The sequence below is a fragment of the Symphalangus syndactylus genome, chromosome 21 (assembly GCF_028878055.3).
Source record: "Symphalangus syndactylus isolate Jambi chromosome 21, NHGRI_mSymSyn1-v2.1_pri, whole genome shotgun sequence".
NCBI classification, from domain to species: domain Eukaryota; kingdom Metazoa; phylum Chordata; class Mammalia; order Primates; family Hylobatidae; genus Symphalangus; species Symphalangus syndactylus.
In genome coordinates this window covers 63,330,312-63,344,629 of record NC_072443.2, presented here as the reverse complement: position 1 = coordinate 63,344,629, position 14,318 = coordinate 63,330,312, and the positions used below count along the sequence as shown (strand labels likewise).

General features: G+C 43.2%; 1 protein-coding gene across 1 annotated transcript in view; it reads left to right on the top strand.

Moving 5' to 3' along the window:
* Positions 1-420: 420 nt before the first annotated feature.
* The window catches only part of ARL8B (ADP ribosylation factor like GTPase 8B), a 60,255-nt gene continuing 46,357 nt past the window's right edge, over positions 421-14,318 (top strand). Inside the window, 2 exon segments of the mRNA XM_055259311.2 lie at positions 421-591; positions 593-751. Coding sequence (XP_055115286.1) covers positions 457-591; positions 593-751 — 294 coding nt within the window. The 5' untranslated portion in view covers positions 421-456.

Below are 14,318 nucleotides of genomic sequence, written 5' to 3'. Positions count from 1 at the left end.
CTTTTGTTTTTTTAGCCTGAGGCTGCAAGTCCTGCCTACAGGTTATAATCCCCTTCTTAAGAAATAAAGCTCTCCTTTCTAAATTTATAAACGGTGTGATTTTTAAGTTAACAGTATCTTTTGCTACTACCAAAAATGTAGGACAGGAATTTTTATTCCACGCCAACTCTTCCAGAGTCTTGAAGTCTTCCTGCAGGGTAGATTGCTAATGAACAATTATAGAAACAAAATGAATGAATGAATTAACGAATTAATAAGTGGATGAATGACGAATGAACCAACAATGAATGAATGTAGAGAAAGCCTCAAGGGGGCCCGCGGGTACGCTGTGCTGCGGGGTATGCCCACCAGGTGGCGATGCCAGCGGCGGGCGGGCCTGGCCAGACTGGCCGCGCCGCTCTTGCCGTGGGTGCCGACGGCAGCGCCGGGACGGACGTGGGGGGTAGGGCGAGTCATATGATCCGCTCGGCTTCCTGGGTCTGGCTGCTGCCGCCCGCCGGTGTCCGCCCGTGTCGCGCCGGGGCACCAAGGAGCCGTTGGGGGGTCCGGGCGGAGGCCCGCTAGTGTGGAAGTCGTCGACGCCGCCGCTCTTCCGTCCTTCCGTCCGTTCTCGTTCCCGGCCGCCATCATGCTGGCGCTCATCTCTCGCCTGCTGGACTGGTTCCGTTCACTCTTCTGGAAGGAGGAGATGGAGCTGACGCTCGTGGGGCTGCAGTACTCGGGCAAGACCACCTTCGTCAATGTCATCGCGGTGAGCGCCCGCCCACTCACTCACCCGGGGCTCCGCAGCCGGGAGTCCCGCCCGGCGCCTGTCGAAGGCCTGAGTTGGGGCTCCCGTCGGCGCGATGGGACTGATGGCGGGGGGCGTGCGAAGCTGGGCCTGTCATCTCCCGAGGGCCAGGATTTGGAATTTCCCGCGTGTTGGCGGCGCGGGGAGTAGCACTGAGATCAGCAGCGGAAGGGTTAAGTCAGTGTAGACATTTTCCAAGGGCTGTGTCCTCAACGCCGCGGGGGGTCGGAAAGAGTTAAATTGAGCTCGTCACATTTTTAAAGCGCTTGGGGATTGGGGTTTCCCTTGGGTTTGCCCAGTAGGGGCAGCCAAAGAGTTAAGTCCAGTCTGTCACTTTCCCAAAGGGTGGGATTTGACAAATCCGTCAGCCGTATGAGAAAGCGCAAGCATTAAGAGCCTCTCTTAAGTTGCCACTTTGGACCAATAGCCCCATTGTGAAAACGGGAGACCAGTGTGGGCGCCTTCCTGAATTCTGTGGGCAGCTCGTCCCATCTAATTCAGTTACTTGTTTTCACCCGTCCCCCAGGCGCGGAGACCAAGCTGATTGCTGAGCTCCAGCTAGCCCACAATACGTAGTATTTATTAAGCTAAGAGTTAATTGTCTTAAGCGTGTGGATAAGATGGATCTGCAGTCAGCGTAAAGTTAACTACCCTGCGAAAGAGGAGTTGGTCTTTAAATGGTGTTTTTCACTTGAAGAGAAAAGAAGGTACTGGGCAGGAACCAGGCTTAGCAGGCCCAGGGAATGGGTGGAAGGAAAATTGCGCTGAGGACTTACATAGAATGTGGTGTTTGTTCAGCAATGATTGAGTAGAAAGGTGATTATTTCGTTTTGCTTGTTTGGTTGGTTGGGAAATAAATAGGAGTGAAAGATTTCTCCTCGATCTTTATTTAGAGCCCAAGAGTTGCTGTGACTCAGTTTTAGCTGGTAGTGCTTGTACACGCCAGGGGAGTTGTAGAACTGTTCTGAAGAGAGATGGCAGCAGTTCTTCCACCTTTTCGATGACTGTTGAAATCCTGAAGACTAGCTGTCCGACTGGTTAGGTTACACAAGAATGATTCAAACACAGCTTTCATATTTGAGAAAATAGGTAACTTGTGATTCTTAGTCCTTGCAGTAATAAAGCAACAGGAGGGAGTAAGTCTTGGAGAAAAAGAGATTAGCAGAAACCCCAACGTTCTTTGAAGAATGATGTGTATAAGGAATATTTACCTGCTTGTTCGGCTCCTTTTCTAATATTGTTATTATTAATTTTTTTTTTTTTTTTGAGACAGAGTCTCGCTTTGTCCCCCAGGCTGGAGTGCAGTGGCGAGATCTCAGCTCACTGCAACCTCCACCTCCCAGGTTCAAGCGATTTTCCTGCCTCCACCTCCTGAGTAGCTGGGATTACAGCCGTCCTCCACCACGCCCGGCTAATTACTTTTAGTGGAGACGGGTTTTGCTTTGTTGCACAGGCTGGTCTCAAACTCCTGACCTCCTGCGATCCGCCCAACTCGGCCTCTTAAAGTGCTGGGATTACAGGCATGAGCCACCGCGCCTGGCCTCCTATTGTAATATTATGATTTTTTGCGCTTGGACTGACTGTCTTTCCACAGGAATAGAAGAGTGGAATGTGTATCTAATACCACTAATTTTGTTTTTTTTTTTTTTCTGGTAGAGACAAGATCTTTCTATGTTGCCCAGGTCAGCCTTGAACTCCTGGGCTCAAGCGAGTCTCCTGCCTTGGCCTCCCAAAGTGCTGGCATTACAGTCATGAGCCACCATTCCAGGCCTAATACCACTAAAATTAATGAGGAAAGATGAACTTCGGGTTACATATTTATATTAGAATTTTTTTCTTTTCTTTTTTTTTTTTTTTTGAAGACAGAGTCTTGCGCTTTTACCCAGACTGGAGTGCAGTGGTGCAGTCGTAGCTCACTGCAGCCTTCAACTCCTGGGCTCATGTGATCTTCCCTGTCTCAGCCTCCCAGGTAGCTGGGACTACAGGCATGTGCCACCACCATGGCTCGCTATTTTATTATTACTATTTTTTAAATAAAGTTGGGCTCTTGCTGTGTTGCCAGGGCTGGTCTTGAACTCCTGGCCTCAAGCAGTCTTCCTGCCTTGGCCTCCCAGCATACTGGGATTAGAAGCCCGCTAGAACTTTTATATAATATGGAAAAGATGAGGCATAAGCTTGAGTAAAGTTGAGCTCAGTTAACTGTAAATTTTCTCATATCCCCTCGAGATGAGAATTGGAGTCATCTTGTAAATCTTGTTCCTTTGACAACATTGAATTAATGTATCATGTAGATAGGTGTATTAATACAGCCAGTTGTATTTGTTGCAGTTGTTATGCATGGGAACTCTGAGCAAATCTTTGGGAAACTTCTTGCTGATTTTCATGCTTCTGTTTTCAGTAGACAGTGTAGCTTAATGAGCATGACCTTTGAAGTCAGACAACCCTGGATTTGAAATCTGGCTCAGCCTTATATCCTCTTTGAGTCCTTACTTCCCCATCTATTAAGTGGAGGTAATGATATGTTTCTTACAGAGTTGCTCTAGGGATTACATGACATGAAAGATGTTAAGTGGCTAGCACTCATACTGGCCCACAGAAGGGGATAGGTAAATGGTAACTGTTGTTATTATTTGTAATTGGGCGTACCTGTTTAATGCAGGAACAGTGGCTTGAAAAATACTGAGAAGAGACTCAACTGGTATCATTTTCTACTTTGAATCATTGTATCTATCCAGATGTGGGCTGCAGTAGTGGATTTATGGATTGGGGAAAGTAATCGCATCGTGTGTTCCCCCCACCTCCCCCACCATTAGATTATTATGTTTAACAACGACAAAACTTCTGCAAAGCTGTTGAAGTCAAAGTGAACCAGTGGCTCCACTATTATCTCTCTTTTTTTTTTTGATGGAGTCCCGCTCTGTTGCCCAGGCTGGAGTGCATTGGCCTGTGATCTTGGCTCACTGCAACCTCTGCCTCCTGGGTTCAAGCTATTCTTGTGCCTCAGCCTCCTGAGTAGCTGGGACTACAGGCGACTGCCACCATGCCCAGCTAATTTTTGTATTTTTAGTAGAGATGGGGTTTCACCATGTTGGGCAGGCTGTTCTCGAACTCCTGGTCTCAAGTAATGTGCCTGCCTTGGTCTCCCAAAGTGCTGGGATTACAGGCGTGAGCCACTGTGCCCAGCCCACTGTTATCATTAGACTATTCTTTTTAAAATTGTAATGGTGTGGGTAGCTTCAGTTAAAAAAAAAGTCACAAAGATAAGGTGATGGATGTGTTAATTAGCTTGGTTTAGTCATTCCACACTGTAAACATGTATCAGAACATCTCATTGTACTCCATAAATGTATACAATTATGATTTGTCAATTAAAAGTAATACTAATTTAAAAAAGAAAAAAGACATCTGGGCTGTAATTGGCTGTGGCTTTTAAGATGCTGGAAAGAGGACCTCAGTAAATTTCATACTTTTTTTTTAACCTCAAGGCTCTAACGTAACCCCTGATTCTTATAGAATATATTAAGGATGTAGTGATTACAATCCAAGGTAGTGATTAAAGATGATTTTATAGATTTTTAGGTAGAAACGAGTCCAAAATAGTAAGTTTAGCCTTTTAAAAAATCAGCTGCACTTTTTGTATTGTATATAAAATGTTTGCTTTATAGAATCAGAAATACAGATGTATTGAGTACTATGTGTCACTCTAGAAAGTTGACCATTTATTTATTCAAATTTAAGAAGCAACTTCTCAGGTTTGAAAAGCTTCAGCTGAAGCCAATTTTCTTTTTGTAAAAATCAACATTTTGTAAACAAATTAAAATGTCACTACATGTGCCTTAAACATTAAGGAAGATTTGATAGATGTCATTTAACTTAAAAGGTTCATGAAGCTGAATTACTATTACATGTAAGGTTTGGTTTGAGTCTAAAAGATAATGCAGCTTAGTTGCAGAATGCTCAGACTTAAAATGCCTTTCCTTAGGAATTTAAAACTGAAATGATACCTAATTTAATCCAATTTTATGTAGAGACACTTGATATACATAGTGTTCTCTTTTGTTCTGAACATTATAAAAAAGAAACACCCTAGTCTTTACTTTTCTGACTAATGTCAGCGAATGAAGTATTTTCCATTGCTAACTGTTCTGGCAGTTATTGTACAATAAGTCATGTGCATGTATGTGTAATGTATATTGAGTAATCTTTATTTTTAACTGGGGCTCTTAGATAAGTTATAGTTATTAAAAAATATCTAATAGGATTTACCAAAATAATACAGGATAAATCTTATGGACATTATGTATTTTTTAAATGGAAGTATAAAAATTTGTCTACACTTTTGCACATTGTTGTTACCTGAAAGGTTAATCCAAGGAAAAGTTTATTACTGCTGAGAATTAGGAAAAGAAGATATTTGGGAAGACTGTAGAAATATGAACCTGGAATCATTTTTTAAAGAGTTTGTAGAAACCTTAATTAAGTAGTCTAATTTTACCCTGATTTTTTAGATGTGGCTAGCAGATCCAGTGAGGTTAAGTGGAATTCCTAAGGCAACAAAGCTAATTAGTAGCAGAGATAGAATTAGAGTCTGGGGCCAGTTACTTTCTACTTTTCCCACCTCTTTAGATCCAGCTGAGGTTAGAACCATAGAACTGTGGATTGGGAGATCCTAATCCATTAAACATCTTTTTTGTATTTAACTTAACTTAAAAAATTAGCTGCACTTTTTGTATTGTATATAAAATGTTTGCTTTATAGAATCAGAAATACAGACATAATTATGAGTACTATGTGTCACTCTAGAGTCAGCATTTTAAATCCAGGCATCTTAACCATATTGACTAACATTTGAGGACTATATATTTATCTATGAACATGAATTAGGAGAAGGAATGATAATCTATAGAAAGTAAGAGTGGAATATTATGTTTGGATATTTAAATAACTGGCTAACAGGCATTATTGTGTTGTTGAACTACCTTTAATATCTTTAAAGAGCAGAGGGAGATCAAGACCATCCTGCTAACTTGGTGAAACCCCGTCTCTACTAAAAATACAAAAAATTAGCTGGGTGTGGTGGTGGGCGCCTGTAGTCCCAGCTACTCGGGAGGCTGAGGTAGGAGAATGGCGTGAACCTGGGAGGTGGAGCTTGCAGTGAGAGATTGCACCACTGCACTCCAGCCTGGGCGACAGAGCGAGACTTCGTCTCAAAAAAAAAAAAAAAAAAAAAGCAGAGGGCCGGGCGCAATGGCTCACGCCTGTAATCCCAGCACTTTGGGAGGCTGAGGCGGCTGGATCATGAGGTCAGGAGTTTGAGACCAGCCTGACCAACATGGTGAAACCACATCTGTACTAAAAATACAAAAATTAACCTGGCATTACTCAGGAGACTGAGGCAGGAGAATTGCTTGAACCTGGGAGGTGGAGGTTGCGTTGAGCCAAAATTGGGCTACTGCACTCCAGTGTGGGCAACAGAGTGAAAATCTGTCTCAAAAAGAAGCAGAAATAATTTTGTATTTGATTGCATTGCTTATTATTTAATTTCTTTGGAGATAAGAATGGCAAAAACCATTTTTAAAGAAAATGGGCTGTGGTTCAAGTCTAGATGTTTTACACATATGAAAATTCACTGGAGAAGCTAGTCTTCCGATAAGGTGGTCTTCAAGTATAGATTCCGAGTTGTGGAAAATGAGGCATCTTACAAAGGAACATCTCTACCTTCTATAAAGTTTCTACCCTTCATCCCCTCTCCAATTATTTGTTTTTCCTTGCAGACCAAGAATCTTGAAAGCCAAATGTTCTCATTAAGAAGCTGTTAGAGTGCAATAATGCATTCTAAATGACTGTCTTAGAAGATATTTCACAAGTTAATAGATTTTTTAAGTTTTTCAAAGATATAGTAAGTGGATGGTTATTGAACATGGATATAAAATACATTGAACCTATAAAAAAGTTACTCAAATATTATTAAAAAAATTTTTTTCTGAAATTTTTTTTGTGTTATCAAAACAATACAGGCTCATTAGCAGAGATGTGAAAAGAATAGTATAAGTTAGAAGAAGCCACTTCTACCATCTAAGATTAACTACTGTCAACATTAAAAGCATTTCGTTTTTGTCTTCTTAATGTGTATATCCAGATGTCTTTTAAAAAGTTCTGAGATAATATTACTTATAATGCTTTATATTCTGGTTTAATTGTTACAGTGTATGCATTTTTCTATCTAAAACATTTTTCATGTCTTCATAGTTTATTCCATTGTGGTATGTCTTGTAGATATACCATAACATATTTGGTAATTCCCTCATTGGACATTTGAGCGATTTCCTATGTTTTCCTTTTGTACTCAATTTGATCTGCATTTCCTGAGGATATGTTCCAGAGTTGGTATTTCTGGGTCAAAAACGCATTTTATGTCATATGGCCAAATTGCTTTCCAGAAAGTGTACACTCCCACTGAGAAGGTCTGAACAGTTTTTTTTTTTTTTTTAGATAGAGTCTCGCTCTTGTTGCCCAGGCTGGAGTGCAGTGGCACGATCTTGGCACACTGCAACCTCCACCTCCCAGGTTCAAGCAATTCTCCTGCCTCAGCTTCCCGAGTAGCTGGGATTACAGGCGTTTGCCACCTCATCCAGCTAATACTGAACAGATTTCATATATAAAGTTGGACTTTGGTTAAGCACTTTGTCCTCTCGTATTTTTTAGGACAAACATAGTTTTGTTGATGAAGTAGAGCGGTATTTTAAAATTATCCTATTAGATACTGCTCTGTTTGTGTTTAATATATTTTAAGAAGTTCCTTTTTATAGTTCAGCAACTGCCAAGACTGATCACTATAGAGAACATAATTCTTTCTGAGACAAGGTCTTGCCCTGTTGCCCATGCTGGAGTGTAGTGGCATGATCATGGCTTATTGCAGCCTCCACCTCCTGGGCTCTGGCTCAAGAGATCCTCCCACCTTAGCCTCCGAAGTAGTAGGGACCACAGGCGTATGTCACTACACCTGGCTAATTTTTTTAAAAAAGATTTTTGCTGCTGGGTGTGGTGGTTCACACCTGTAATTTCAGCATTTAGGGAGGCAGAGGCAGGAGGATTACTTGAGGCCAGGAGTTGAAGACCAGCCTGGGCAACATAGTGAGGCCACGTTCTCCACATTCTCTCTCTCTCTTTTTTTTTTTCAGTCGGAGTCTTGCTCTGTCACCCAGGCTGTAGTATAGTGGCATGATCTTGGCTCACTGCAACGTCTGCCTCCTGGGTTCAAGTGATTCTCCTGCCTCAGCCTCCCAAGTTGCTGGGACTACAGGCACGTGCCACCTCACCCAGCTAGTTTTTGTATTTTTAGTAGAGACAGGGTTTCACCATGTTGGCAAGGCTGGCCTCGAACTCCTGACCTCAGGTGATCTGCCTGCCTTGGCCTCCCAAAGTACTGGGATTATAGGCGTGAGCCACTGCACCTGACCAAGGCCATATTCTCTTAAAAAAAGATTGTTTTTTTTTGTAGAGACTGGATCTCACTATGTTGCCCAGGCTGGTCCCGGAACTCCTGGGCTCAAGAGATTCTCCTAGGCCAGGCACGGTGGCTCATGCCTGTAATCCCAGCACTTTGGGAGGCCGAGGCGGGCGAATCATGAGGTCGGGAGATCAAGACCATCCTGGCTAACACGATGAAACCCTGTCTCTACTAAAAATACAAAAAAAAAAGCTGGGTGTGGTGACAGGCGCCTGTAGTGTAGTCCCAGCTACTCAGGAGCCTGAGGCAGGAGAATGGCGTGAACCCGGGAGGCAGAGCTTGCAGTGAGCCGAGATTGCACCACTGCACTCCAGCCTGGGTGACAGAGCGAGACTCTGTCTCAAAAAAAAAAAAAAACAAAAAAAAGATTCTTCTGCCTCAGCCTCCCAAAGTGCTGAGATTATAGGCAGGAGCCACCACGCCTGCCCGAGAACATAGTTCTTTTTTGTTGAGCTTCCAAGGCAAGCCATGTAAATATAAATACAGCTCATCCCATTTACTTATCATGCCGCTATTTTGTTTTAGAAGTATTGGTAGATTGCGCCGGGCGTGGTGGCTCACGCCTGTAATCCCAGCACTTTGGGAGGCTGAGGAGGTCAGATCATGAGGTCAGGAGATCGAGACCATCCTGGCTAACACGGTGAAACCCTGTCTCTACTAAAAATACAAAAAATTAGCCGGGCGTTGTGACGGGCGTCTGTAGTCCCAGCTACTCAGGAGGCTGAGGCAGGAGAATGGCGTGAACCCGGGAGGCGGAGCTTGCAGCGAGCAGAGATTGCGCCACTGCACTCCAGCCTGGGCGACAGAGCGAGACTCCGTCTCAAAAAAAAAAAAAGAAGTATTGGTAGATTGCATATTCTATAACCCTGATATATTTCAGTATAATCCTTACCTAATCTTGGACCTATTATAGTGGGATGCTGCTTGCTTGCGTGTGTTTTCTTTCTTTCTTTTTTTTTTGGTGGGGGGGATGGAATCTTGCTCTGTTGCCCAGGCTGAAGGGCAGTGGTGTGATCTCGGCTGACTGTAACCTCTGCCTCCTGGGTTCAGGTGATTCTCCTGCCTCAGCCTCTCTCCAGTAGCTGGGATTACAGGCGTGTGCCACCACACCTGGCTAATTTTTTGTATTTTTAGTAGAGATGGGGTTTCGCTATGTTGGCCAGGCGGGTCTTGAACTTCTGACCTCAGGTGATCTGCCTGCCTCGGCCCAGGCATGAGCCACCACACCCAGCCTATTAACCTATATTTTTACTTCAGTATGCAAAATGTAGCATAATGTTAAGAATGAGGTTGCTTAAAATCTAGGTTAGACACATTGTTAGGCCTGCCTTTTCTTCACTCTTTTCTTTTTGTTTGTTTGTTTCTTTTTTTTTTTTGAGACAGAGTCTCACTCTGTCATCCACGCTGGGAGTGCAGTGGCACGAGGGTTCAAGTGATTCTCCTGCCTCAGCCTCACGAGTAGCTAGGACTACAGGCACCCGCTACCACGCCCAGCTAATTTTTGTATTTTTAGTAGAGATGAGGTTTCACCATATGGGCCAGGCTGGTCTCAATTTCCTGTGATCCATCCGCCTTAACTTCCCAAAGTGCTGGGATTACAGGTGTGAGCCACTGTGTCCGGCCACTATTTTCTTGAAAGCTGATTTTGTCCAGAGAATGTTTTAATGCCAATACATGGACTTCATCATTTGTAAATAGTTCTTATCAGAGGAAAATCTAGGAAAAGAAAAGAAACCTACATTTCTCTCCTTCATAATGTAGCTATTTTGTTTCTAGCTTTTGGCTTTCTTATTTCGATCTTATCTCAAAAAAAAAAATTAAATTTTTTTTTTTTTTTTTTTTTTGAGACAGAGTCTCACTCTGTCACCCAGGCTGGAGTACAATGGCACGATCTCGGCTCACTGCAGTCTCCGCCTCCCGAGTTCAAGCGATTCTCCTGCCTCAGCCTCTTGAGTAGCTGGGATTACAGGTGCATGCCACCATGCCCAGATAATTTTTGTATTTTTAGTAGAGATGGGGTTTCACGATGTTGGCCACACTGGTCTCGAACTCCTGACCTCAGGTGATCCACCCACCTCGGCCTCCCAAAGTGCTGGGATTACAGGCGTGAGCCACTGCACCCAGCCTACCCGTTTCTTAAAAATATTAAATCGGCGTTACAGGTTTTCATTAATCTTTATATGAATATTTTGGTTACTGCCACTATTTTCTACTCTTAAATGACTGAAATGTTTAACTTTGGTTTTTGTAATTTTTTTCAGAGTTCCAGTAATTTCAGAAATGAAATGATTTGACTAGTTTTAACCATTGAATTTTTCTGTCATCCTTTCCTTTTTTTGAGGCAGGGTCTCACCCTGTCGCCCAGGCTGGAGTAAAGTGGCATAATCATGGCTCACTGCTGCCTCAACCTCTTGGGTTCAAGCAGTCCTCTGCCTCAGCTTCCTGAGTAGCTGGGGCTACAGGCATGTGCCATCATGCCCAGCTAATTAAAAAAATTTGTTTTTGTAGAGGTGGAATCTTGCTGTGTTGGCCCAGGCTGGTCTTGAACTCCTGGGCTTAAGCTGTCCTCCTTCTTTGGCCTCCCAGTGTTGGGAGTACAGGCATGAGCCACTGTGCCTAAGTCCTACCATCCTTTCTGTAGTAGATATTGTCCTAAGTTAGGATTGATCATATTCCCTATCATCATTATTATTATTATTATTATTTTTGAGTCAAAGTCTCACTCTGTCTCCCAGGCTGGAGTGCAGTGGCGCGATCTCGGCTCACTGCAACCTCCGCCTCCCTGGTTCAAGCGATTCTCCTGCCTCAGCCTCAGGCTCCCCTCACCAGGCCTGGCTAATTTTTTTGTATTTTTAGTAGAGATAGGGTTTCACTATGTTGGTCAGGCTGGCCTTGAACTCCTTGCTTTAGGTGATCCATCAGCCTCGGCCTCCCAAAGTGCTGGGATTACAGGCGTGAGCCACTGCGCCAGGCCCCTGTCATTATTTTTAACCATCAGAACTTACCTTGTTCTCTTGTTTCTAATTGTCTTTGTCCCTTTTCACAGAGGCAAGGCTTTATCATATTTTACAGTGCTATACCCCAGTGCTAAGAACAGTCCCTGCCACATGACAAGCTCTTTAAATACTGAATAAATGAATGAATGAATGAATAATAACAGCAAAGTATATCTACTCTATGCATGCTTAAACTGTGTGCAAGGCATTGTGATAGATAACTTATAAACGTACCAGACAAGGTCATTTGTGGTAGGGTATCTGCCATGTATAGGAGAGGAATATTAAGTGCCTTAAGATTGATACAAAATGCTATTGGAATTCTTCCCCGACCCACCCCATTAAGACATTGGAGGAGTTTTATTTAGTAAGGCTGTTTGCTGAATTTTGGTTGGACAGTAGCAGGAATGGCTTTTGAGCTGAGTTGTAAGAGTAGAGGAATTTCATTTATTCAACAAATATGTCAAGCAGTGTTTTGGGCAGCATAAATATAATGGGGAGCAAAGCAGACAATGTTCTTGCCCTTGTGGAACTTCTGGTATCATGTAGGGAAAAAAAGATATTCAAGCAGGAACAGTGGGAAAAGCAAAGGCACAGCTGAGGGAAATAAATTTTTTTGTTGGATTAGGCATAACCTTAGTGAAGGAAAAAGAAACAAAGGCTGCAAAAGTAGATTCAGTCAGCTCCCACAGAGCCTTGAGTGAGTGTGACATTAGGCATGGAGAGCCACTGAAGGTTTTTATTCAGAGGAATAAGATAAGACCGGTGTTTCCGAAGGATTAATTTAGCAGCAGTGTAGAGACCATCCACAAGGAAATTGGTTACAAGGTTATTACAGAGGTCTGGTTGAGAGACACTGGGGGAGACAGTTGGGGAGGAGGGGAAAGGTATACATTATTATGGAAGTAGGATGAGTACAAATTAGCAATTAAGTCAGAGGTACAGGACAAAGGGGAATTTGCCAAGTCCCTTTTAAGGATTTCATTGAATGGTGGGGAATATGGTTGTACCATCAGCAAACAGCAGTTATAGGGTGGGGAAGAAAGAATGGGTTTAGAAGAAAAAGGGATGATTTGAGTATAAATTGTATTGTAGGCTGGGCGTGGTGGCTCATGCCAGTAACCCCAGCACTTTGGGAGGCTGATAAGGGTGTGGATCGTTTGAGCCCAGGAGTTCAAGGCCAGCTTGGGCAACACAGTGAAACGGGTCTCTACAAAAAATAAAAAAATAAAAAAAATTAGCTAGATGTGCTGCTGTGTGTCTGTGGTCCTAGCTACTGGGGAGGCCGAGGTAGTAAGGGGATGGCTTGAGCCCAGGAAGCTGCAGTGAGCCATGATGGTGCCACTGCATTCCAGCCTGGGTGACAGAGACCAGGTCTCCCCTGCACTGCATACCACACCCCACCCCCCTGGAAAAAAAAGTGTTACATAATGATATAAAGGGATTGCTGGATGGAAATGACAGGCTATGAATGCTACATTTAAGTTCAGTGGCACAAAAACTGAGAATTAACATTTCATCCAATTCCTAATTTTGTCTTCAGGAGTAGTAAGAGATATAGGAAGTAGTTGAGATCCATTCCTAGTTTCTCTTCCAAAGAGTGAGTTGTAGGATCTTTTATTTCTACTGATTGCTGTCACTTACCGTACCCTGCTGATTACTCCTTTTGCCAATGTTTTGGACACAAGGACTAGGCAGAATGTTCCCCACTCCTTAGGATTGCTGTTGGGCTATCTTGATTTATTTGTGGTATTTATGTACATTAATCTGTGGCCAGAATGCAGTCTGCCCAGAAGAGGTCTTTAATAGCTGGGATGAAGGCTGTATATTCAGAGTGGGTCAAATTCATTTGCAAGCTGGGAAGCCTTTGCTCTCTAATTCGAAGAGTAATTTTTCTATTTCTGGAAAGTGCCTGGCTTAGGTTTGTATAGTGACTTTCTACTGAAGAGAAAATTTTCTAGGTGTGATTCGTGTGCTTTAAACCTAAAGGATATTTGATTTCTTGACATTTAAGTTGGGATTTTTCTTTGGTGCCTGGTAAACATGTAGATAGTGTTAGAATATCATTTTTCTTCTACTCAGATTACATTACTGATCATTTTACTGTGTGGTTGAAAAGACAAAGTGTGATCCTTGGTCCTCATAGCCCAGTTAGGTTCTTTGATATCTGCTTAGAGACTCATGTAGAGCAGTCTAATAATGGATTTGTAGTGCTTACAGATAGCAGTTCATTTTGGAACATGTGGACATTACCATAAAACAAATTAGGAAATGGCTGTTGCACCTTCACTATGTCATGCTTTTTGTTGAGATGGAGTCTGGCCCTGTCTCTCAGGCTGGAGTGCAGTGGCGTGATCTCAGCTCACTGCAACCTCCACCTCCCAGGTTCATGCGATTTCGTGCCTTCACCTCCCAGAGTAGCTGGGACTGCCGGCACGCACCACCACGCCTGGCTAATCTTTGTATTTTTGGTAGAGACGGGGTTTCGCCATGTTGGCCAGGCTGGTTTCAAACTCTTGACCTCAGGTGATCTGCCCACCTCAGCCTCCCAAAGTGTTGGGATTACAACCATGAGCCACCGCGCCTGGCCTACTATGTTATTCTTTAGGCTAGTTAACATAGAGTTAGTTCCTAGACATCCTATTTTGTGTAATCATCCTTTCCTCCCATTTCCAATACAAAGAACATTCAATAAAAATTATTTGACTTAATTAATGAAACACATCTGATCTTTTTTTTTTTTTTGAGATAGTCTCACTCTGTTGCTCAGACTGGAGTGCACTGGTGCAGTCTTGGCTCAACTGCGGCCTCTGCCTTCTGGGTTCAAGTAATTCTCTGCCTCAGCCTCTCTAAGTTCTGAGATTGCAGGTGTGAGCCATTGTGCCTGGCTCACTTAATTATGACTATTATTATTATTTTTTTGAGACGGATTCTCGCTCTGTCGCCCAGGCTGGAGTGCAGTGGTGTAGTCTCGGCTCACTGCAACCTCCACCTCCCAGATTCAAACGATTCTCCTGCCTCA